The 24,930-nt window shown below is 52.7% G+C and overlaps 1 protein-coding gene across 1 annotated transcript in view; it reads right to left on the bottom strand.

Moving 5' to 3' along the window:
- Positions 1-7,954, bottom strand: part of LIMD1 (LIM domain containing 1) — a 48,437-nt gene extending 40,483 nt beyond the window's left edge. The window contains exon 1 of the mRNA XM_090284627.1: positions 5,839-7,954. Coding sequence (XP_090140753.1) covers positions 5,839-7,231 — 1,393 coding nt within the window. The 5' untranslated portion in view covers positions 7,232-7,954. The remainder of the gene's footprint in view (positions 1-5,838) is intronic.
- Between the last annotated feature and the right edge of the window lie 16,976 nt (positions 7,955-24,930).

The raw sequence follows: 24,930 nt of genomic DNA, 5'->3' as shown, positions 1-24,930 counted from the left end.
GAGCAGGAGAACCAGAGGGAGAAGACAAGACATTCTTTCCTAGTCCCAAAGGAACAGAGCAGAAACACCATCCCAAGGATGGAGGACCTCAGAGACAGACAGCCCGATGGGACCAGGCAGCCACCGTGGGAAACCGATGTCAGGACACGCCAGTGTTACAGCTGGTGACCCAGGGCCCCGGGGGAAATGGTAGGAGTGGGCCAGAAGGACGCTGGCTGGGAAGGGCAAGGGCAAGAAGCCTGCGGTGGGAAGGAATGCCCCAAGCTCAGGGCCAGCAACGAGGCTGGGGTGGCAGGAGCCAGTGAGCACAGCCCAGGCGCGGGCCTCAAGGGCATAGTAAGAGAACTTTGGTGTCACTGCCAAGTGCGATGGCCTGAGCCTGACCCTCGTGTCCTTCTTGCAGCACCAGTGCTGAAAGGACAGGATCCGACCGTGCACCTTGCTGGCATGTCATCGGGAACAGATGAAGCACGCTGGATGAGGTGTGGGCGCTCGGTCACCCTCTCCCGCGGACACCTCTGAAGAGCGATCCTGTGGCCAGAGCTGGCAGGCAGGGATGGGGCGGAAGGATGATGGCAAGTCCACCCCTTCAGAGAACACAGAGGACCGACAGTGTCCGAGCCCTGACCGCTGACCATAGCAGTAGCCACCTTCCAGCATGAGCCGGACAGTACAGTGGCTGCGACAGTGTTGGCCACACTGATGTCACCGGTTCCTCGCTGTCCGCAGCCAGAGCGGCCCTCCGATCACCCACACGCTGTCCCTTCGCCCCCAAACCTGACCCAAAACGTTTTAAAATTTGCTTAAGGTTTTAGTAGTTATTCCAAATCACACGATTGCTTAAAAACCCATGTTTGCAGTCAGAAGTTATCTGATAACTTTTCTTTCTTTCTGTGGTTATCACACAAGGCCGGTGGTGACTGTAAGGGGCACAGGTAGGGGGCTTCTGGGTGCTGGTCTCATTCTGTGTCCTGATGTGGGTGCAGGCTACGTGGGTGTGTCTTCTTGGTGAACATCTACAATGTGTGTCTGTTATACATCAATAAAAAGTTTAAAAATATACGCCCTTCTGATTTTAAAGGGAAGATTACCTGGTCTACTAAAAAAAAAAAAAAAAATTGCACATAGCTTATGCGATTTCAAAAGGGCTGGGTGTCCCCCTACCTCAGAGGTGCACCTGCGGGCTAGACAGGCAGAACTGAGGTCGTGGGTGCCACTTACAAACGTCACTGCAGGGTCTGCAATCTACCTACATGGTAAGGGACGCCCGGATCCAAGCAGTGGCGCAATGTCTCCAAAAGGAATTCAGGTGCACCCCCGGGTGACGGCGCTGGGTCACATGGAGCCGGAGGGCTGACGACTTTCCGCTGCCTCCTGCTTTGGCACCAGGTTCCAGTTTACGGCCGTGCCCAGTCTTTGGGGGTAACTGGGGTCGGACCAGGTTGCAGGCCCATGCGGTTTCCCTCCCGGCCCTCCGCAGCCGGGGGTCCCAGGAGCAATCCCTACACACTAAGCTCTGTCCCAGAGTCAGCTTCCTAGGCAGCGTGGCCTGTGACAGGTGGTTCGTTCACGTCCTTTGTCCTTGGAAAGGGAGCAGAGGCCCAGTGTGAGGAAGACAAACACACACGGCGGAGGAGAAGCGGGAAAGACGAAACCGAAGGCACGGCGCCCGCCTTGCTCCCTCCGCAGCGTGAACAGCGCTGTTTAAACGGAAGCCCAGAGGGCCCCCCGGGGGGTGTCCTGGGAAAGCGGGACACCATGCGCCGTTCTCCTAGCAGCAAAGCTTGTCCCTAACTCTTTCCTCGGGGACAGAAAGACACAGAGGCCAAGGAATCCTGGAGAAGGAAGGAGGGAGAAATATCTCCCTAGCACCATACGGTACCAAACCTACAAAGACGGCCACGGAAAGGCCAGAAGGGTCCTTGGTGACCAGTTGGTCAATGACTAGAAAGTGAGGTGTCTTCAGACCTCAGTGTTCTCAAAGGTGGAGGCCGGGATTCACGAGCTCTGCCCCAGGAAGGGGCCTACGGAACCAAAACCAAACTCCTGCTTTGCTGTGCTTCTGGCTAGAATCACATCGACTGATGGCACCAGTTACCTTATCCTGGTGCTCTCTCCGGTAGATATTCTTCTAGTTGGAAGAATAATTCCATCGTTATTTAACAAATGCAGTGTGCTGGGCAGACAAACTCTATCCAGTGACACGAGATCTGGGTCACGGAGTGGCGAGCCCACAGCTGGCCCTGCCTCCTGGTACGACAGATTCAGGGAGGCCTGCAGGACAGCGGGGTTCGCTTAAGGTCCCACGGCAGGAGCTGAGCCGAGAACTGACCGCCGGATGCTCCAAGGACAGACATGCTCCTCTGCCACACGGCCAGTCACATCAGAGCGGACGGAAGCTCCCTGCCACATCAGGCATGGCGCAGGCCCCCTCCTCCATGGTGGGCAGTGGGGTCCCCATCACAAGCTCCAAAACAAGCCACCAGGCAGCATGGGAAGGGCACACAGTCCCCAGCCACACAATCCCACCCCTGGGAGGTCACCCCACAGCTCCGCTGGCACCTTGCAGATGGCCCCTTTAAAGGTCCCCCTCCATGGCTGCTTACGTGACCCGGGGTACATCCACATGGCGGTGACGCCGAGCCAGCTCAACGCATGCCAGTACAGAACTGCCAGGACACACTGTCCAGGGCACAGGCAAAGAGCAGCTGACAGCATGCCACCGGTGTCACCGGCAGCTCTATATTCACTGTACTCAGGACAGCCGACTAGATATGGGGTAGGAAGGAGACTACGTACATGTTTTTATGTCTTTTGAATTTTCTGCACATGACTAACACAGTCAAAAAATAAATATGATTCCCCTTATAGGAAACAGCCAGAGTAGGTAAATCTACACGGGATGCAGACTGCTGGTTTCCAGGGGCTGGGAGAGCGGGGCAAACGGCGAGCAACAGCTTGGAGGCAGGGCTTCCTTCTGGGGTGATGAGATGTTCTGGAATGAGGCAGAGGTGGCGTTCGCACAACATTACGAAGGTACTGAAGGCCTCGGAACTGTTAGCTTTAAAATGGTTAATTTTGTTACGTGACGCTCACCACAATTTTTAGAAAGCCATAAAAATAGGCCTGGCTGGTGTGGCTCAGTGGATTGAGCGCTGGCCTGTGAACCAAAGGGTCGCAGGTTCGATTCCCAGTCAGGGCACATGCCTGGGCTGCAGGCCAGGTCCCCAGCTTGGGGCGCGAGAGGCAACCACACATCGAGGTTTCTCTCCCTCTCTTCCTCCCTCCCTTCCTCTCTCTCTAAAAGTAAATAAATGAAAGACATAAAAATAAACGAATGAATGAGGCTTTCTGCATCTGAGCTTGGGGACGGGTGCGGGGGGGGGGGGGGGGTGGGCGGCGTGGCAGCGCTGGTAAGAGGCGCACCCAGCCACACCCAGCGCCATCTGTGGGGCCTCGGTAAGTAATGTAACCGCCCGGGGCTTCAGGTTCCTCCTCAGTGAACGGGCTTAATGACAAAGCCTGCGTCCTAGGGTTGCTGTGACGAGTAAATTAAGCATTCCACGGCCTCTGTGTCACCCAGCGCCTGGCGCAGCCCAGGCCCCCGGCCCCTGCTCCTGCTGTCTGCCCTGCCGAGGACGCCCTTTCCCCGGGCAGACGTGTGGCCCACTGTCTCACTTCCCTCAAGCCTCCTCTCAGATGCCACCTTCTGACCAGCTGGTTTAAAACTGGAACCCCTCCTCTCCCTCCTTCTGTCCCTGAAAACTGGCTTATTTATGTTGTGCATCTCCTGTCTCCTTCTACCGCAGCATCTGCTCAGGGGGACAGAGTGTCTGTCGCTCCTGTGTGCTCTGTACCCCATGGCTCAGGGGAGACATTCAGTAAATATGTGCTGAATGAATGAATGGTGTTAGCGAATATCTCCGCTCTCGTCCAGAGTGTAAACGTGCCTCCCTAAAAAAAGAAAACCATCGTTCTGCTATTTGATGAGCTTGAAATAAATTAAAACAAAAGAGCCCTCAGCCCTGGCTGATGTGGCTCAGTAGATTGAGTGCTGGCTTGGGAACCAAAAAGTCGCTAGTTCGATTCCCGGTCAGGGCACAGGCCTGGGTTGCAGGTCAGGTCTCCAATTGGGGGTGTGAGAGGCAACCACACACTGATATTTCTCTCCCTCTCTTTCTCCCCTGCCTCCTCTGTCTCTAAAAATAAATAAATAATTTTATAAAAAGGCGCTCTCCCTCTCTCTTGGGAACATGCCCACACCTTTCCCGATTTTCGTCCTCTCCCCCCAGGTCCATTACCTTTACTCTCCTTTCTAAACCCCAAGGGCCCTTCTTTTGCCTTTGTAACTTGTTTCCTGAGCCCATTTCTTCAACAGCTCACTTCTTCTACCTCTGTGACTTTCTAAATAAACTTTCTCTTACTAAAAAAAATTAAGCAAAAGTTTAAATTAAAAAACCCACCGCATTTCCCCCTAAGCACTAGTCCCAAAGAGGGGCACTGGCAGAGAAGAAGAGAGGATTCTCAGTAAAATGATGCTACAGGCACGGACAAACGTCACCATGCCCTCTGACTGCCTGGTGTGGCATGAGGGTGGTCACCGTGAGACTGTCACCAACACAGTGCCCCCACGAGAGCCTCGGACCTGCCGATCACCCCAGGACACAGTGGTCCAGTCACGGAGAACAGGGCAGACTGACAGCAGCCAGCCTCCTGCCCCCAGACCACCCCCGCCCCTGCTCGCCTCCAGTGGGCAGAGTGGTCATCCCGTGGGACTCAGCTTCCCAGGGCTCTCAGGCCTCACAGGGAGAAATCGCGACCCCGAGAATCAAGAGTTCAAAAATGAAATAAAAAAAAAACAACAACCCAAAAACAAAAACAACCATCAGACTCTTCTAAAAATAGGCTGTCTTCCAGTCAGGTCTCCTGTGAGACGGCCACACCACTGCTCCGCGGGAGAACTCAGCTGCCCTCCTGCTGCCCCCAAACCCCGTGCGGAGAAAACAGCTGAGGCCAGCGGTCTCCAGAAGTCTGTGGTTTTGAAATAAAAAGAGAATAAAACCAAATCTGCAAGTTGGAGCAAAACCAGAAAGGAGCATCTTCCATCCCATTGTCAGCAACCTGGCGGCTGGCTGGAACCCCAGGTTTGGGGGGTGGCGGCTCAATCAGGAGGCATCTAGTCCACGGGTCTCCAAATGTCCCCCCATGTCAGGCTTGTGAAAACGCCAGGTCTCACCCCAATTTCTGATGCAGTAGGTCTGGGGTGGGGCCCTATAAGCTGCAAATCAGGGGGAGGGACGGGGCTGGCCCAGAGACAGCGAACCACTGGTCTAGAACCAATTCTTTCATGTTAGTGTGACACCTGCCTCAATTACATACAATACGTACAAACAGACACACACACACACACAGCCCTGCAGGGCCCCTGCCTGACCACTGGTCCTCTAACAGCCAGGCCTACCCGGCCCAGCCAGTTCCTGGTGCATGGCTCACGGGCACCAGGACTGAGAAAGCCGCTCCCATGCATGTCCTTTAACAAGCCTGTCACTGTGAGAGGCTCTAAGGCCCACATGAAACCCCTGAAAACCAAAGTCACAGCATTTCCCTTTTTTGAAAAAGGTCATGAGCAATCCCACCCTGCTTCACCCTTTGCACATGGGTAACCCCCAGCTGCAAGATCCGCTTTCTGCCCAGGGATGCTTTCAAGTTTCTGAATCAGAAGCACCTGAAAGAGGAAGCCCCCCCCCCCCAAAAAAGGGACAAGCCAAAGACACCTGCAGCATCCCTGGTGGCAACCCCATCACCCACTGTGGGCAGCTCCGCCAGCCTCTCACTCACCAAAGTAGTCGGCCTTCGGATGAGCATCCATCTCACGCTCCAGACGCTGAGTGAGGGCTTCTAGTTTCAATTCAGCAGCAGAGGGCCCGGGCTCAGGGCCGGGGCTGAGGGTCTGGCAGGGCAGCTTTACTCTGTGGGGGCTGGGGCTCTCTGGGAGCACAGAGCCCAGGCTGCCCTCCGAAGCCCAGCCGGGGGGGCCTTCTTTACAAGATAACTCAAGCGGGGTGGACATCACCGAAGGGACACGGCTGGTGGGGCTGAGTCTGGGACCAATGCCAGGGTCTGTACAGCCAGGCTTGGGACCCAGCCCAGGGACTGCACCCAGCTGCAAACTGTCCATGCTGGCTGGCAAAGATGACGGCCCAGAACTAGAAAGGTAGGATTTGGGCCCATCCTGGAACCAGGGCTGTGGGTGCACATTTGGTTTGGGCATCACGCCTGAAACCTCACTTCCCACCCCCGAGTTTGTTCTTGGAAGAGCTCCTTGACTGGGGCAGCTCAGGGCCAGCGGTGCTGAGAAAGGGGTCCTGGGATGAGCCGGCCCCAGGAGGGCCCCGTTCTCCGGGCCTCGGGAGGGAAGGCCAGGCCTCACCCACTGGGAGGAGGCAGTGGTCCACAGACCTGCCGGCTTCTCACTGCTGCGGCCATCAGCACCACCAGCCCGGCCGCTCTCCAGTGACCTGCTGGAGCTGGGGGACAGCTGCGGCTGGTATAGGTGGGGATCCCTGGAGGGTTTGGGCGGTGATGGGTCACTTCCTGGGGCTCCAGGCCACCCGGTCCCTACACCCAGCCTGGTGCTGGAAGACACTCCTGCTTCTTCACCCCACTTTGGGCTTGCCAAGGAGAGGTTGTCATAATAGTCTCCATGAGTGAGGCAGGAAGGATCCTCGCAGGGACTCACCCCGTGGAAAGCAGACACCTCGGAACTCGTCGGCCTCTCTCTGGAACCACAGTGCTGGCTACCGAGGCTCGTGCCACGGACAAACGGCCTGGTCCTCTGCTCCTGGGGTGGGTACGAGGGCTGCCCAGCAGCAATGGTGGTGGCTGTCCCAGGAGCTACTGTCAAGGCAGCCAGAGGGGGCTTGGCAGCTCCGTCCGTGGTCAGCTTGCTGCCCGCACCAGCGTCCCGGTGGGCTTGTGGGCCTGGGCGGCCCCCACCGTTGACAGGACCTCGGCTAGCCCTGGGCAGTGTCTCCTCCTGCAGGAGCTGTTGCTGCTGCTGAAGGTGGATTTTGGCCATCTTGGTGGCAAACACCCGGCGTGTTTCCTCAAACTCCGGGTTGTTGCCTGCCCCCTTGTCCACCCGGAAGAGTCCATCCTTCGATGCCTCATACATGTTCAGGTCCTCGATGAATTTACTGGCCTCCAGGCCCAGGTCGTCGTATTTATCCATGGCGCAGACTGATGTGGAGGCCTAGGCCTGGGGCCAGATGGGGTGGCGTGTGTGCGTGCTTGGAGGGGCTGGAGGGGCTGACGCTGGCCAGGAACGGGGGATCTCAAGTCCTGCCCAGAACAGGTAAAGCCTTCCACCTGCCCAGAGTGTGAGTCATGACCCCAGGCCTTAAAGCGCAGCCCAAGTTGAGGCCTCCAGGCCAGATGGACCAAGTTCTCTTCCAACTCCGTTTCCTCTCTGAAGTGTCCACGTGGGAGCAGATGGTGGCGCTTCCCTGTCCCAGCTTACAGTGCGTTCTTTTCTCCTTTTCAAATCATAAAAGGAGAAAGAAAAAAAAAAAAATCACATCCTCCTTAACCAACCAAACTCAGAAACCCACAAGGCAGCAGTCACGAGACGGGGCGGGCGAAGCAGCTCGGGCCGGGGAGTCTAGAAGTGGCCGGGCCGCCGGCCGGAGCGAAGGCGCGGCGGCCGGAGGCGCAGGCACGTCCCCGGCGCGCGGTCCCCGATGCTTACCCCGCAGCCGCGCGGCTGGGATCCCGGCCCGCGCTGAACGGGAGCGCGGTCCCCGGCGCACGGGCCGGCCCCGCCGCGGCAGGAAGTCCCCGGCGGCCGGAGCGAGCGGCCTATTGTCCGAGAGCGGCGGCGGCTGGGCGCGCGCGGGCCGAAGGGCGGCGGGACGCGGAAGTGAGTGCGCCGGACGCCGTACCCGCCGCTCGGTCGCCAGCCCGGCACGTCCCGGGCCTGCGAGGAGGCGGGGGCGGGGGAGGTGGCCGAGGGGCGGGGGCGCGGCCGAGGGGCGGGGCCGGCGCGCGGGAGGGCGGGCGCCCCGGGGCAGGTCTGCCCAGGGCAACGTGGCGTGGAGCGCCGGGGCTGGGGGGCCCGGAGGCGTGGCCCGCACGCGGGTCCGCGCTCAAGCGCGGGGATTGCGCGAGGTCTCCCCGCTACCGCCGCTGCCCCGTGCGGCTCCCCAGCCGGCTCCGGGCCTCCGGTTCCGCCCTGTCCCCGGCAGCGCTGGGCCCGGGCTTCTGCGCAGAGACCGCTGGCGGGAGGACGGGGCGGTGGGCCCGAGACGTGCCGCCTGCGGTTTGCGGGAGTCTCGAGGGCGCACGCTCCTCTCCCCGCTATGCCTAGTTTCCAGGGCAGGAAGCCCACCCCGCGTGTGCCGCTGGCCGCTGCCTCTGGCCGGGCTGTGCCCACCGCTCGACTTGACCGAAGTGCAGTAGTGGAGGTCTGGGTGTCACTCGTGGGCGTCACCCGTGGGCTGGGCTGAAGTCCTCTCTGACAGGTGGGGAGACTAAGGTACAGAGTGGGACGTGTCCAAGATGCCGTGGTAACCAGCAAAGCGTGGATGGAAGCCCAAGTGCCCTGGAAGGGGAAAAAGTCATGTTCTGGAGCGCTCGGGTTTGAGGTCCTCAGAGCAGCAAGAAAAACTCGTCCCCTGGTGGCTCGTTATTCATATGGCCATTTCTGACTTCTAAGTATGTAGATCCAAACGACTTGGGGGGGGGGGCGCGGGGGCCGATTCCTGAGCGCCCCTGCATGGCCCGGGCTCCCTGCACCAGCTCCGAGGTGAGGAGAGGCTTCATTTCCCACACAGCAGCCTGAGTGATCTTAAAAGTTGCCAGACCCGTCGCTTCCCTGCTTAAACCCTAGTCAGCTAAGAACGTCCAAGCCTGTAGAGAATTTTTATAAAAATTGATCTGTGCCAGACAGAAGATACGCCTCGAAGCAGGACTAACAGACGGAGATAATCGTTTCCAAGAAAGTGACGGTTTGCAACTTCTTTTATGCATTTGGAATTAAGGGGGAACCTCAGGAGGACTGCATGGAGGGGAGAGAGAGCCAGGTGGGGATGGGATTGCAGGGTAGTTAAGATTATGTGCTCTCTTGAGGGGTCTGGTCTGAAATGCGGTCACATATTAGAAGCAGGAACTGGAAAGAGACATCACAAAGGCGTGTTAACTAGCTGCCCAGAAACAATGGACAGGGCTTGCGTAAGGCAAAGATGAGCCTTTCGCTAAAGAAGCTGTATGCCTGGGGCGTGACTACCCACCATACCCACCTAGTTAAGAATTTATGATCAGATCGCCCTGTGAGGTTACCTCCTGCAGAACCCCTTTTCTATCCACAGCCTCCATGCTGACCCTCAGCTTAGGTTAAAATCGGCCCCCTATCTCAGCCCTCCTGCACTGGCTCCCTGGAACTGATTTGGTGGGGGGGGCCTTTCCACCCTGTGTTCTAGCTTCCTAGGGTATGCCAAGAACCTGACCTTGGCCTTCTCAGGGGCTCATCCTTCCCATCTCTGCTGAAGTCGCCCCCTCCTAGAGGCTGAGTGGTTTATTTGCACAATAAAGTTCGAGAATCAATGTTGTGAGAAGTATACTAGAATAAGGTATTTTTACTTAGAAAAACTTTTAATTTTTTTATCTATGAAATAATACACGTTTATGGTAACAACTCTGAACAAAGAGATACATAAACTTCTTAAAAGTTGTCCACAATCCCCTTGTTCAGAGGTAATCATTATTAAACATTATTATACCCTTAGGTAGTCAGTAATACTTGCTAATTAATAACAGGATTACTCATAAACTGGATAATTTGCTTATGAAATTTCTAGAGCAGTGGTTCTCCAAGGAGGTACTGGAACCAGCAGCATTAGTATCGCTGGGAAACGGGCCCAGGTCAGCGGTTCCCAATGCATTAGGATTTCTTAGGAAGCCTGTGAAAACGCTGGTTGCTGGACCTACCCCCAGAGTTTCTGATTCAGCAGCTCCGTCGAGGTAGGGCCTGAGAATTTGCACCTCTAACAGGGTTTCAGGTGATGCTGATGTGGCTGCCTCAGGAACCACACCACCCTTGGGAACCACTAGTCTACAGTCCCAAGTCCCATGCTTCCTCGGAGCACTGTGACAGGCATGCGGACATCTATCAGAGTGGAAATTTGAGGCCCGCTTTGTCTGATCCCCGAGTTTTGGGGGCATAGCTAAGTGGAAACACGAGGCCATCCCTGTGCAGTCTGAAAGCCCAGGGCCGGCTCCCTGGGTGCTCAGTGCTAACAGCTGGGAACCGGGTGCAGGCACTACAGACCCCAGCCAGGGCCTCTTGCAAATCACTTTCCTCCTTTCACTCTAGTTGGGCAGCTGCCCAGGCCCATACTTTTTGGTCCCTTCCAGCCGCCAACCCCCATCTTGACTTGCCTGCACCATGCAAGTCGCCAACCGGCTCAGGTCTGCACTCAATCGTCACTTCCCCAGGAAGTCCCCTCTCTCCATCCTTGTCCCTGACACCACAGTGAACATCTGCCTCCTCTCTAAAAGCTATGGCCTATGCGCCCCACTCCCACTCAGGTCTAGAAGCAGCCATGCCATCTCCACCCATAGACAAACACACCTGAACCCACAATCCACATATTTCCTGGCTCATCCCCTCTTAGTCCGTGGAGTACCTTAGACCTTTACAAAACAGCTTATGAAGATACCCTCCCATGGACATCAAAGCACACACTACACCTCTATGAAAGGGTACTTATTAATGCTGGAAATGACCAGGCGACCACTGGGTGTTTTACTGCTGTATTTACTTCTTAAGAGCAGAAATGCTTTCAAATTCTGTGCCCTACATTTAGAATTGCACCAGTGCCCTGACCAGTGTGGCTCAGTTTGTTGGGCGTTGTCCCTCAAAGCAAAAGCTCGCCAGTTCGATTCCCGGTCCGGGCACATACTTGAGTCGTGGGTTCAGTTCCTGGTCAGGGCACTTACAAGAGGCAACCGATCAATGTTTCTCTCCCTCTCTTTCTCCCTCCCTTCCCTTCTCTCTAGAAAATAAAATAAGAACAATAAAATAAAAAAGAATAAGAATGGCAACCGTGGTTATTTAATATGTATAGACCAGTTTTGTCCGTGCCATGTGCTTGGAAATATCTGTTTATTAATATCTCAAAGTATGTATTTTTAAACAACACCAGTTCAAAAAGCAAAATAATGAAGAGTTAAATATTTTATCAATAAGTAGGCAGAGCACAGATGGTGTCAGTGTTTACTGATAACATTTTGTTTTGTTGTGTTGAGTGAGAAATGTTCTGATTTCTATTTTACCAGTAAGGCCACTCCCGGCAGGGCTCATTCCCTGTGGCCCGGCCTGCCTGACAGGGGCCATTATCAGCGCCCAGCTTTGCTTTAGTCTTAATGTCTGTTTTCATCAGAACGCAGATGTCAAAACCGCCTGCCGGCGGACATACTCATGAACTGTGCGATTTTCAACTTGTGCCCAAAATCTCAGTAACATCAGTCAGATCATGTCCCTCCCCAGCTGCAACCCCCATCCTCCTGCTTCAAGCGTCCCACCTAGAGTAAAACCCGCCCCTTGACCCCCTGTGATGGGGCCTCTTGCTACCTCTACCCACTAATGTCCCCCCTCCCCCCCAGCCACAAGGGCTTCCTGACCATTCCCAGCCCTTGCCCTCACATGCATTCATTCCCCCACCGAACAAATGTCATGGGGCACCTAAGATGCCCTTTCTCAGGAGCTGAGGATGTGACTGTGAACCAAATACAGACTTTGTTTTGTCCTATCTGGGCTCACCCGGGGAAGGGATGTAAACAAGAGAGACACACAGGCCGTGCCGTGCACTAAAATAAGATGAGAGCCGTGGAGAGAAAGGAAGCTGGGGAGGAGGGGTGCGGTTTTAAATACAATGGCCAGGGAAGATGTCACTGAGGACGTGACATCGGAGCAAAGACTTGAAGAGCAAATGCAAGGAGACGCTGGAGACAGCCACTTCCTAGGCATTTTGTTGGGTCTAGTGGGATAGAGGGGAACGTGCCATAAGAGAGGGCTTTTAGATTTTCTTTCAAGATTTTATTTCTTTATTTTTAGAGAGAGGGGAAGGGAGGGAGAAAGAGAGAGAAGAGAAACATTGGTTGGCTGCCTCTCGCACACGCCCCGACCGGGGACCAAACCTGCAACCCACGCCTGTGCCCCGACTGGGAATCAAACTGACGGCCTTTCGCTTTGTGGGGGACGATGCCCAGCCAACTGAGCCACACGGGTCAGGGCTAGATTTTTTTTTAAATATGGGAAAGATACCCCATATTTCTATGCTGATGGCATGATTCCGTGAAATGGGGGTTGGGAGGAGGAGGACGGCTACTGTGGGGGAGAGGGAGAATTTTTGGAGTGACATGCCTGAGTAGCAGACTGGGACTGGGCACCATTGCACATTTCATCCAGGGTCACAGGGAGGAAGGACTTGGGCCGGAATGAAGTAGGTACGTGCACAGGCGTTGGAATCTTGGAGTGGTGGGTAGCTCTTTGGTTACTCAGGGGAAGAGGAAGGGCAGTGGGCTGAGAGGGAAGCCGGCGAGTTGCTGCTGGGGACTGGCCACCTCGGGAGTGAGAGAGCGAATGGCTCGCAGAGCGTGGCGTGGTGGAGGCGTGGGGGCTCCCCCTCGCTCCCGCCCTCCACCCTGAGATTCTGGGCATGACTCTCAGCAAGGCCAGCCAGCACGGTGGCATGGCTTTCTGCGGCCAAGTTCCGCTGTGCAGATGTGGGTTTGTGGTGGGTGGAGAGTTGCGTCTAACAGGGCTGGCTTTTGCCAAGGGAGTGCAATGTAACCGAAGTGAGCCAGGGAGTGGCCCCCCCCTCCTGCCTAGAACCCCAGATATCCATGTGACTCCCTGGCTTATAACCCTCAGGTCTGCACTCAATGGTCACTTCCCCAGAAAGTCCCCTCTCTCCATCCTTGTCTCTATCTGACACCACAGGGAACATCGGTCTCCTCACTAGAATGCAAATCCCGAGCCATGGATCGCCAACCACATTGTTCACTGATCCATCCCAGGAACCCAGAACAGTCCGGCGTTTGCAGGGCCCCTCCAATGCTCGGTAAATGAACGCATGAGTCACGACACAAAAGGTACAACAGGTGTCACGTCTGCTGGTGGAAAGAATGAAGGGGCTGAACGATGACTCAGACTTGGAGAAACAAAGAAAGGAGGCTGTTATTACTCTTATCACTTTACATGTCACTTCAAACCTTCTGTGGATCCTATTTGTTACCTGGTACTACATATCTGATCTGCTGGTTATCATCTGTGTTGCCAGTCAAGAGTACGACTACATACAAATATGCGTGTGCATGTATATTTGAATGTGTAAAGGATATTTGAAGAATATGCTTGTATGTGTACATACATGTTTTTCATATAAGTGTATATAAAGAATTGTGGACTACAGGACATTTGAAAAACCTGAAGGCAATACAGTAAATGGTTCTCAGACAGCCTGTGAATTCCCAGGGGCCCGGGAAGCAGAGGGCGAGTCTTTGAACAGAGCTCAGCTTCTTCTGCAGTTAACTGAAAGGGCCTCTCTGTCCCTTTTGCTGGCTACAGGGAAGTCTCCACACACAATGCTGTGTGTGTCCCACAGCTGGAGGGCCCTTCGAGGGAGAGCTCTGAAAAGCATCTTTATATTTTAGCTGAGCAGACAGATGAAGACTTAAGAATCCGGGTTCCGCTGGGCTCTCTCCAGCCCACTGATGCCCAGAGCAGGCCAGGAAACCCTGGTCCCTCCAGATGCGCTTCCTGAACCTTGGGCTGCTCTGACCCCAGGTTTCACTGGGAAATTGCCCTGTGAACGGTGACAAGCAGCTTCGATGAAGACCCTTTCCTGGTGCTTATAACAAACGAGGCTGTGCATCATGACTGTCTGCCCCGGAAAGCTGCCCAGGCCCGACCCAGATATTAGGACCGTGACCTTGCGCTGTGTGTGCGACCTGTGCCAGGCAGCTGGGCCCGCTCTTCAGCAGTCTCAGCCCCACACCCGGCCCTCTGCCACACAGGAAGACCCAGCTGGAGGCATGTGCCTAGCCGCAGGGGCCCACGTGGCTCCCCACTCTCCCACAGGGGAGGGAGGCTGCCTGCTGGCCCCGGCCCAACCCCTCCCGGGGCCATCTGCTCGGAGAGCCGCTGAAGATGTTTAACAGGACACAGTGAGGGGGAGAGCCGAGTCCTGAATCAGCTCCAGTCTCTGCTTACTCCTCTTTTCTTTCTTTCTTTTTCAAAATAAGCAATACATGTGTACGGCTTCAAATTCAAAAGGTGCCAACAAGCACAGGGCGAAGGGAATGTGTCTCTCCACCTCTGAGCGCAGCTGCCACCGTATCTCCAAAGTGCACAGGCCTGCGCAGTTCTCTGTGCGTGTGCGCGCGCGTGTGTGTTAACACAGCGCGACACTGCACTGCCCCTTGCTTTCCGCATTTAACAATACTCTTGGAAATCTTTTCACATCACTTCCCACGCAGCTGCGGCGGCTCGTATTTCTCTTTGGGTGGGTCACGCGGTTCGTAACGGAGCCCCATCCCGGGCCTTCGCTTCCATGTATCACTGTTCCTACGCCGTAGCCGTGGATGACTTAGAAAATCCTTCACGCTGCTGTGAGCCGCACTGGCGGAGGAACACCCACGAGGTAGGCCCATTCTCAGGAACTCCACCGGGCCGCAGAAATGACTTGGCTGTCTGGATTTCTTCATCGACACCAAGGAAGTCTGCCTCGCTTTCCCCTGGTTCCCATCGCAGGGGGCAGCGTTCCAGCCGCTGGTGAGTCAGAACAAGGACAAGAACAAGAAAGGTCGCTAACACGTCACAGCGCCTGCTCTGTGCCCAGCACCTCTCTCTGCGCTCAGCATATGTAACACAGTTTAATCCTCCCGACAACTCATGAGATACCTTCTGTTATGTACTCCTTTATACAGATGGGGACGCTGAGGCACACAGGAGGTAAAGAACTTGCCCCAAGTCCCGCAGCTAGGACGCGCTGGGTCTCGGGTTGGACCCCTGGCAGGCCGGTTCTGTGCCACGCCACGTCTCGTCGCAAAACCTTCTGAGTGATCGCTTGGCTGCTGAAGCCGCCTGAGCTGCTGCCAGGGTGTGCGTATCGGCGGGTGCTGGCCTGCAAAGCCCGAATGGGAACCATGTCCTCTGTTCCCTACACCACCTCGTGCCCGGACAGATGCTGGACTAGACTGGAAGCCTTGTTCCCTCGGGGACCTGGCACACTGCTCAATGAATTATCATGGAATGAATGAATATTGTACTGGATAATAACAACGTGAATAATAGCTAACATTTATGGAGTACCGGCTAAGTTTGCCATAAATTACCTCATCTATAAATGAGATAAATCCCATTACTTCATTTTACGGATGGAGAAACACAGGCTCACAGAGGTTAAGTAAATTGCCCAAGGCACACAGCGGGTAAGCAGAAGAGCGGGATTTGACCTCTGGATGTCTGCTCTCTGCCTTGGTGATCTCTGTGTGGTGTCTGAGGTCCTGGCTGCAACTCAGTTTGTGAATCCATGGATTTCCCTTCTAGGTATTAACCTCCACTGGGTGCAGGCTGAAGATAATAGCCACACATCCTTTAAAAAAGTGAATAACTTTGTATGTTAGACCAGTTTTAAGTCAAGCGGAAAGTATAGTTTTGTACACTTATAAGTACAATTTTGAGTTTCATGGCAAAACTGAGTAAAAAGGAGAGAAAGTTCCCATGCACCTCTGGCGCCCCCTTACTCCCTCCCTTCCCCACCCAAGTGCCTCATCCGTCACCAACATCCCCCACCCGAGTGGTGCATTTGTTCCAACACTGAACCTACATTGACATCATTATCAGCCGAAGCCTGAAGTTCACACGAGGCTTTGCTTTTGGTCTTGCGCGTTCTACAGGTTTTGACAAACATACGAAGACGGGCACCCACCACGATAGTGCAATATCATACAGGGCAGCTTCACTACCCTACAAAATTCTGTGCCCCTCCTGTTCATTCCTCTCTCTCCCAACTGAGTCAACGACTGATTTTTTTACTATCTCCATAGTTTTGCCTTTTATAGACTGATATGTTTGAAATAATACAGTCTGTAGCCTCTTCAAGGTGGCTTCTTTCACTTAGTGATATGCACTTGACCCCCCCCCCCCCAATGTCTTTTCATGTTTGATAGCTCGTTTCTCTTTAGTGCTGAATAATATTCCCTTTTCTGGATGGACCACTGTTCATCAACCCATTCACCTACCGAAGGACATCTTGGTTGCTTCCAAGCATTGGCAATGATGAACAAAGCTGCTCTAAACATCTGTGTGGGGATTTTTTGCGGGGACAGAAGTTTTTCAATTCCTTGGATAAACATCAAGGAGCAGGATGGCAGGATTATAGGGTTAAAGTATGTTTTGTTTTGTAAGAAACTGCCAAACTGTAGTTTTGCCTTCCCGCCCTCAGCCCTCTAACTCCCAGGAGGCGACCTCAGGAGCCACCTCATCTCGGCCCCACCTCTGGGACCAGCATGTCATGCGAGAAAGCTGCTCACTGCATACGCCACCAAATGGGAACCAATCGCAAAGCCCAGGGACACCGAGTCCTGTCAAGGATGTAGAACAGGGACAGCTCCCTTCCTCTGCTGGGAACGTACGCTCAGGACCACCTGGGAAAGTCATCTTGCGGAGCAGTGCATGACCTCACCCAGTGACTCCATTCCCACGCTATCCCCAGGGAAACCCTCGACCCAGGGGACAGGCACTGAACTCTCAACAGCGGCATTGTTAGTAATAGCAGAATCCCGGAAACAGCTCCAAACCCCACTGATGGTAGAACGGGTAAAAACATATACATTCCCGTCACACATGCTATGAACTACAGCTCTGTGCTCTGCTGTGGGGGCATCCTAATGTCTCGGAAGACAATGTAGAGCAAGAGACACACTTATAAAGTTCAGAAACAAGCAAAAGTATAGGAAATACAAGGGAGTGATAAGAAGTAATAAATTTCAGGTAGTGGGTACTTGCCTGTATTACTGGGGAGGGGGACACACGAGCTTCAACATGTAGGAAACATTCCAGTTCTTAAATGGGGTGCTGGTTTCACGGGTGTGATGTTTGGTGTTATGCTTCACACCTTAAATATATGTTTATATGTATTAATTATTTCCTAATTAAAAGTTAAAAATAATTAAAAAAAATAAGATGTTGAAAGCATATACACCAAGCTATTACGAGTGGTTATTCTGAAGGCAGGACTTTCATTTCCTATTTTATACAATTCTAATCGTTTGAATCCTTTAGAGTAAAGGGGTTACAGTTTGTATTTGGAAAAACGAAAGGCCGATAAAGTTTCAAGATAGCAAAAAGGGAGAAAGCTAAAAATTAAACCACTGAGGGGTGACCTATCTGAAAAAAACAGAAGCAGGCGGTAGTCTGCCCACCAAGGGCCCAAGAGGCACAGAGAAGCACCAAGATGGAAATGAGACCTTTGTCACACAGCTTCATGCCTCTGTCCCATTGCCAGCCATATTGCCCCTATTGTGTACAAGCAGTTCAATATTTCAAAAAATAAATTCTGTAACCATGCCACACCCGTGGAAGTTTTATGGGAGTCTGAGTGTGTTAAGCATACTCTTTTGTTCAAGGTAAATATTTAAAATACACCACAGACTTTGAACTCTCTTTTGATGCTGTTTCCAAATATACTGGAAGCCTCAACAAATCAAAGCAGCCAGGGCCTCTCTTGACCCTTGAGAGTCCCTGTCTACTGGGGATCTGGGGGAAAAGGAGCCCCAAAGAGTGTGTGTCCCTGTTGTCAGCCATTTCCCCACGGAGAAAATCTAGAATGCTGGAACGGGCTGACAGAGGATTCGAGGCATGAGCAGGGGCCCCATTGGGGGCAGAGAGGGCTGACACTCTGTTCTGTCTGCTCCAGGAAGCTCTGTGCTGCGCCACTAAGAATTCTGTCTCCTTTGTGAGATGGGAAATGAATTGCAGGTAAACGAGACACCCATTATTTTGTTAAGCAAATCAATCCCACGATCCACGCGGCTTCCACTTTTCAGAGCATATTTAAATACAAAGATAGCACCTGTATACATATTTATGCTTCAAGTCAAAGAAAACATGTTTTCTGATGCCAGTAATAATATAATTTTAATTGACTAAAATTGGGGAAGCGAGGCAAACACATAGGAGCACATCAAAGTCAGCCACCGTCCCCTGGGAAACAAAAGCCAAGACAGAGTCAAAGTCCAAATGATTTATCCAGTTTACCACCTGTGGTATATAATGGGTGAGGGACTAGGGGCAGGTGGGAGAGGCCAAAGGCAGTGATGCCCATCAACATCTGCGAGAACAGAGGGAGAAGGAAGGAGGGTTGGGGAGGAAGGACCACAGACAGCGGAGAGCTGCGGCACACAGACTGCCTAGAGGAGTCCCGTGCTGGGCAGCAATGACCACGCCTAGCGCCCCGCTGCGCTCCGCCATCAGCTGGGGCGCTGCAGAGAGCGGGCCACGGCCCAGCACTGCAGCAGCCGGCTCTCAGCTAGCCCCAGGCCCCTCGGCCGGCTCTCTCTTTAAGGGAGATCTGAGAGGCCCACGCCCACGGCCGCCATCGGTATGCGTATGAGTGTGCTACCATGTGTGTGGATGTAAATTGTTTTTAGAAAATTGTGATATTGTACACATTACTGGTAATCTGACTTTTTTCCTACTTAATTTAGGTCACTGGGCACACTCACACATAACATTAAAGGGTTCTTTTAAATAATTATTCATTCAATGATGCTTCAGGGGACCCATGAGTTTTCTGAAATGTGCTAAGGTTTGTGAAGATGTACATACGGGCATTGTCCCAAGGAGAAGGCTGGTCGCCTTCCTTCCATCCTCAAAGGGGTCCAGAAAGGTGGAGAACCACAGTCTAAAACGCCGTTTCTGACAGGGGTACGCCATGACGTATGAAACCAGGCCCCTACCACTGAGTCATTTCCAACTCTTGGCAACGAGGAACACTGACGTTCATAAATCTCAGCAAAATGTGATCCTTCGTTCCCCTGGGATGAGTCAATAGGTATAGGCTGCTTCTTCAAGGCTTTTGATACTATTGCCAAAGACACCAGATGCTTGGAAACAGGGAGCTTCGCTCAGAAAACGAGAAAATCCTGGCCGCCGTAACGTTCCCTCCCTTTTCTCTTCTCCAGAGCACTGGCGGGCGTTACTCCCACCGTTTTACTGAGGACCTCACTGAGCCTCGGAGAGGTTCAGTGACCGGGCCAGGGTCACTGGGTCTAAACTAGGATTCAAAGTCAGATCTGTCTGGTTCCAGAGAGGACAGACTAGAGGGGATTTAAAAAAATAAAATAAAACACCCCCACTATTTAATACCAATAGGTTGACTCTTCACCTACTTCCCTTCTGTATTATTTATGATTCTTCTGCTTGCATGTAGCAGGGGCCCATCTCAGCTTAACGTAAGAGAAAAGGAAGTTGATGGCAGGATGCGGGCATGGGCCGTGGTGCACAAAGCCAGGAATGCAGGTGACAAAGTGGGTGCTCAGGGAGGGTGTCCTTCCTCACCCCTCTCCTCTCTGCTCACTGCAGATGCTCCGCTGGCTTCCTAGGCTGCAGGGTGACCCTCGCCAACTCTCCGGAGGGTCCTGCCTGTCAGAGTCTAGGCCCTCATAGGAGAATCGACCATCTTTTCTGTCTCAAACCCAGATTCCTGGGAAGGAACTCCGATCGGCCAGGATTGAGTCAGGTGATTCCCCAGCTCAGTCACTGTTGCCCTGTTGCTGAGGAGGAGAGAAGGGGGCAGCGTGAACCTGTATTAAAGCTCCAAACAGTGAGTAGTCACCAGGACCAGGGAGGGGAGATGCTATGGCTCCTAAAATTTCCCCTATTAGGAAGAGAATAGGGTTTTCCATTACCCCTCTTCAGCTCTTACAGATAGCTGTTCAGGGGAGCAGCACATGGCCTTGACCTTGAGCTCCATCCAAGAGTGTGGTAGGAGGAGCTCGGTGAAGCTGCAAGGGAACAAGTGTCACTGAATTGCTCAGCCAGTTCTTTGTACGGCCAACAAGGAGGATCAGATGAAAATAATTAACCAGACTTTTGGTTATAAACAGCCTGCCCCCCCCCCCACACACACACGCCCTGCTCATAGTCTAGAAGAGCAATTTTCAACCAGTGTGCCACTGACCTCTTTCCCCTCAGACTGTCAAATAAAAATATAATAGCCAATACAACAATACCCATCCGGTATGAATGAATCAAAATTTTACCTATTTTTAATTTTTGGTCAGATTGGCAAAAAACATATTTTTTGGTCTGCTGCAGATTTTCGTCATTAGTTTATGTTGCCATAAGATGAAACAGGTTGAAAAATCGCTGGTCTAGAAGGAGGAGATGAAGTAAAGGGGGAGGTGAAAGCTCTCTGCACAATAAAGTCATGGGAATTTTCAGGGACCCTGGTAGGGAGGTAACAGTGGAGCGGGGAGCTGAAGGCTGAGAAAAAGCTGGGCACCTGGATCCCACCGGGAGCCTTCCTGCAGAGGGGAGGGCAGTGTCCCCTTCTGGGAGAGCGAGGCCAGTGTGGCTGGATCCTGGGGAACCCTGGAGTGGGGGAGGTGCACAGCGGGCTGGGGCGGGAGGGTCTCACCGGCCCATTGTCCGTTAAGCAGGAGAGTGACAAGATCTGAGCCAAGCTCTTAAAAAAACCACTCCGGGAGGGGCCGGGAGATGGGCGAGACGTGGGGGAGGGTGCAGGGACAGTGGGGAGACGGGGCTGTTCGCAGGAGAGGACTCTGGTGTCAGAGGACAGCGGGTGGACTCGGGATACCTGGGAGGGCAGCAGACAGAAGCTGTGGATGGGGATGTAGGAAGCCAGAAAGGGCGACACCAAGGAGCGTTCCTAAGTTTTGGAAGAGTGGGCTGGCCGGTGGCGGGTCATTTCCCGAATGGGGGCAGACTTCGCGAGAAATTTGAAGGGAAAAAATTGAGAGGAGAGGCCAGGAGGCCAGCTGTGTGGCCCGGGGCAGGTCCGGCTGGCCGCTGGCGTCGTGGGTGCTCGAAGCCACGAGCCTGAGCGAGCTCACCTGGGCGGCGGGTGGCTGGAGAGAAGGACGCCCGGCCACAGAGGGCAGAGCTGGAGGTGAGGCGGGCGTGGGCGGCCGGGGAGGCAGGAGCAGAAGAGGGAAGAGAATGGGTCTGCAGAGCTGAGAGGAGGCTGCAGACCCGTCCATGGCTTTGCAACGCAGACGTCATCGGCAGGGCGGCTTCAGTGGGGAGGGGGCGTGACTTCCCCCAGTCTCGTGGGATGGGGGGCTGGATCTCTTTCCTTGGGGTCATAAAAAAGTGCCACAGGACCTGGGGACATTCGTGCTACATTGGTAAAGCAACAACAAGCAGAAAGAAGGGCTGTGGCGTTTTCAGGAGTCCACCTGGGCGGGGTGTGAACTATAAAAGAGGCACCTCCCAGCCTCAGGAAACCCCAGAAGCCGCTAGAGGAACGGAACTGAGGGCCTGGGTGTGAGCAGTTCCCGTTCGCTACCTGGAGAGGTGACAGGCCACCGAGAGAACATGAGCCCTGGGGACGGGCAGAATGCCCTTCCTTGCCGGATTCCACAACCACTGAGGTCCCACACCCGAGCTCCTCCCCTTCTGTAAACCTCAGCCATTTAGGAGATAAAAATTCAGCCCCGAGGCCAAAGCTGTGTGCCATGCTCAGTCCACTTGGCACAACCAGTCTCCTGGAGACCTCAGAAGAGGAACTACTGAGAAGTACCAAGCACTCACGACCTCCTAATCCTGTAAACAAACAAGCCCAGAAGATGAAAGCTTTGCTCCATGGCCCCCCAGTGCCGTGGATGGGCGGTAAGACAGCAGGGTGCCCGCCACATCTGGGCACTGGCTGGAGCCACTATACTTTTTCTTGTCAAAATAAATGGGCCTTTTGTGTTAAAGATGACTTCATGGTTTGATTTCCATGAAGGACATCTGCAACCCTCGCTGATGTTGAAGTACCCACTGAAGCTCCCACTGACTGCTGTGGTGGCTGTTCTGGGTGACCCTCCAGGGGAAGCCTGCTGGGGACATCTGCCTCCTTCCCGCAGCCCAGTCCACTTGAGAGCTGCCCTAGCTGGGCTCCATTGGGCCCCAGGCTTCCTACCCCACAGGGGCGGAGCTGTGATGCAGGGCGGGGAGAGGGCTGCTGGGCCTCTGGGTCCCCGGGCAGGCCTTGTGATCTCTTGCTGTGGAAAGGACCATTGTCAGATGCCCCAGATGTCACCCTGGAGCAGGGATACTAAGGCAGGCCCAGTCCTGCAAGATGGGGGCTCCTCCAACAGGTGACCTGGACTGGGGGCCGCTGCTTTGGACGGCAGCCTAACACCTCCCTTCCTCCTCCCTTTCACAGGGGGTCAGCCTACGTCTCGGGCTGAGGGCTCACCCAGTCTCCTCTGTCCCCCTGCCCGTTCTGCACAGGCGTGTCCTCCACAGATTTCTTGCCTGCCTAGTACCATCTCGGTGTCTGCTTCTCAGAGGCCTCAGATGAACACACCAGGGGTCAGTGGGAGTGCAGGGAACTACTCCATGTTCATTGCCTGGGGCCCAGGCCAGTCTGACCCATCACTCTTATGCGAATTCTTGCCCCTAACTGGGGTCACTGTTCTGCCCCCTTCTGAAGAGACACCAATTCCCTCGTGAGAGGGGTGCATTGCACCCCATGCCTTTGTGGTGCCTGTGGCAGAGTGCTGACACTGAGCCCTCCCTGTACCCCATGACCCCCCAAGAAGTACCTGCATGTCCCCATTATGGGCGCCTCAATGAGTTGGCGAGTCCCACGTTCAAGGGCGGGGTGACATGTAACTTCACTCTGAAAAACATAAAGGGCTTTGGGGTTTGGTCAGCAGGTCCTCCTCTTGTTTGGGATGGGGACCATGATGTTGAGCTTAACCAGGGACTCTAGGTGCCATGAGATTAGGAAAAAAGAGGCAAAAAATGGAAGCAAACACACAGACTCAGATGTTGGATCTGCAGACAAGGGTTTTAAAACAACTATTTAAATATGTTAAAGAATTTATGGAAAAAGATGGACAAATATAGGAAAATATGAAGTAACTTAGCAGAAAAATAAAAACTTACTGAAGTATATAGTATCTAAATTGAAGAGCTCATTACTTAAGTGTAACAGTAGACTGGGCACAGGAGAAAAAAAATCGGTGAAGTCAAAAACATGTCAGTGAACATACAATTACCACATGACCCAGGAATTGCACTCTTGGCACTTACCCCAGAGAAATAAAAACTTATGTTCACATGAAAACCTGTACACAAATGCAGACACCAGTTCCACTGATAACAGCCCCAAACCGGAAACCACTCGGCTGTCCTCTCATGGGTGAATGGCTATCCCAACAACAGCATGTGCATATCACAGGGACATCTCAGTAATAAAAAGGGATGAACCATTGAGAAATGCAACAACTTGGATGCATTTCAAGGGAATCGTGTTGAGGAAAAATCCCTGTCCTAAAGGTTATACAGTGATCCTTCACTTATTGTGGGTATTACATTCTAGACCCCCCGCGATAGGTGAAAATCCGTGAAGTAGGAACCTTACATTCATTTTTGTATTTATATATATTTTAAGGTCTTATCAACCCTTCCCACACACTTATAAACTGTTCCCAGTCCCTTATTAACCTTTTCCACACTTTTATAAACACTACTTATGTTCTTAAACATATTCAACACTCTTAAACCTCCGTAACTTTAACAATATACATATACAGTACCGCAGAATCCTGCAATATAGCGAAAAATCCGCGAAAAATAATTAAATATATTTGTAAAAATCCCGCGATACATGAACCGCGATATAGAGAGGGACTACTGTATACCGTATAATCCTGTTCTTGAAATGACAAATTTATAGAGATAAAGAACAGATTAGCGGGTATCAGGGCTCAGGGATGGAGGGGATATGGCGGAGAGATGGGGGTGGTTATGAAAGGGCAACATAAGGGCTCCTTATAGTGATGGCAGTGTGCTGTGTCCTGACTGAGGTAATGGCCGTGAACCTATATTTGTTATCAAATTGAATTAAACTACACACACACACACATACACACACACACACCCCCCAGGCAGTATGAATAAAACTGAGACCATTTGAGTAAGATCAGTGGATCGTATTTTCATAATCCTGGTTGTGACATTGTACTCTATAGTTCCGTAAGATGTTACCATTGGGGAAACTGAGTAAAGGGTATGTTTGTATTATTTCTTACAACTGCATGTGAATCTATTAAAAAATAAGAAAAAAAAATAGAACAGAGTGTCAGAGGATCATGAGACAATATCACAGTTGTAACATAAATGTAAGTGACAGAGCAGGAAGAGAGAAGAGGGAAAAATGAGATAGAAGAATTATGTGAAGACTTAATGGCTGAGAATTTTCCCAAATTAGTGAAAAATATCAACCCATAGACCTATGAATCTCATGAAACCCCAAGGAGGATAAATACAAAGAAAACCACCTCTAGGCATATCCTACTAAAATGACTAAAATACGGAGTTTTACAGAAAACCTGAAAAGCAGCCAAAGGAAAGCAGACATATTCAATGGAACAACAAATGATGACTAATTTCATCAGGACAACGAAAGCCAATGGGATGACATCTAAAATGAAAGAAAGAAGTGTCACCAAGAAGACTATGTCAAGTGAAAGTATAGGGCAAAAAATTTTAAGACAAACAAAAGCTGAGAAAACTTGAGATATTTACTGCCAGCAGAACCACCATAAGAAACACTAAAGAAAATTCTTTAAGCCAAAGCGGCGTTATCTCAGATCAAAGGCCAGACTTGCAGAAGAATCAAGAAC

Source organism: Furipterus horrens, unplaced genomic scaffold (assembly GCF_987537825.1).
Source record: "Furipterus horrens unplaced genomic scaffold, mFurHor1.1.pri manual_scaffold_7, whole genome shotgun sequence".
Taxonomy (NCBI): Eukaryota; Metazoa; Chordata; class Mammalia; order Chiroptera; family Furipteridae; genus Furipterus; species Furipterus horrens.
This window is presented reverse-complemented; position numbering and strand designations above follow the sequence as displayed.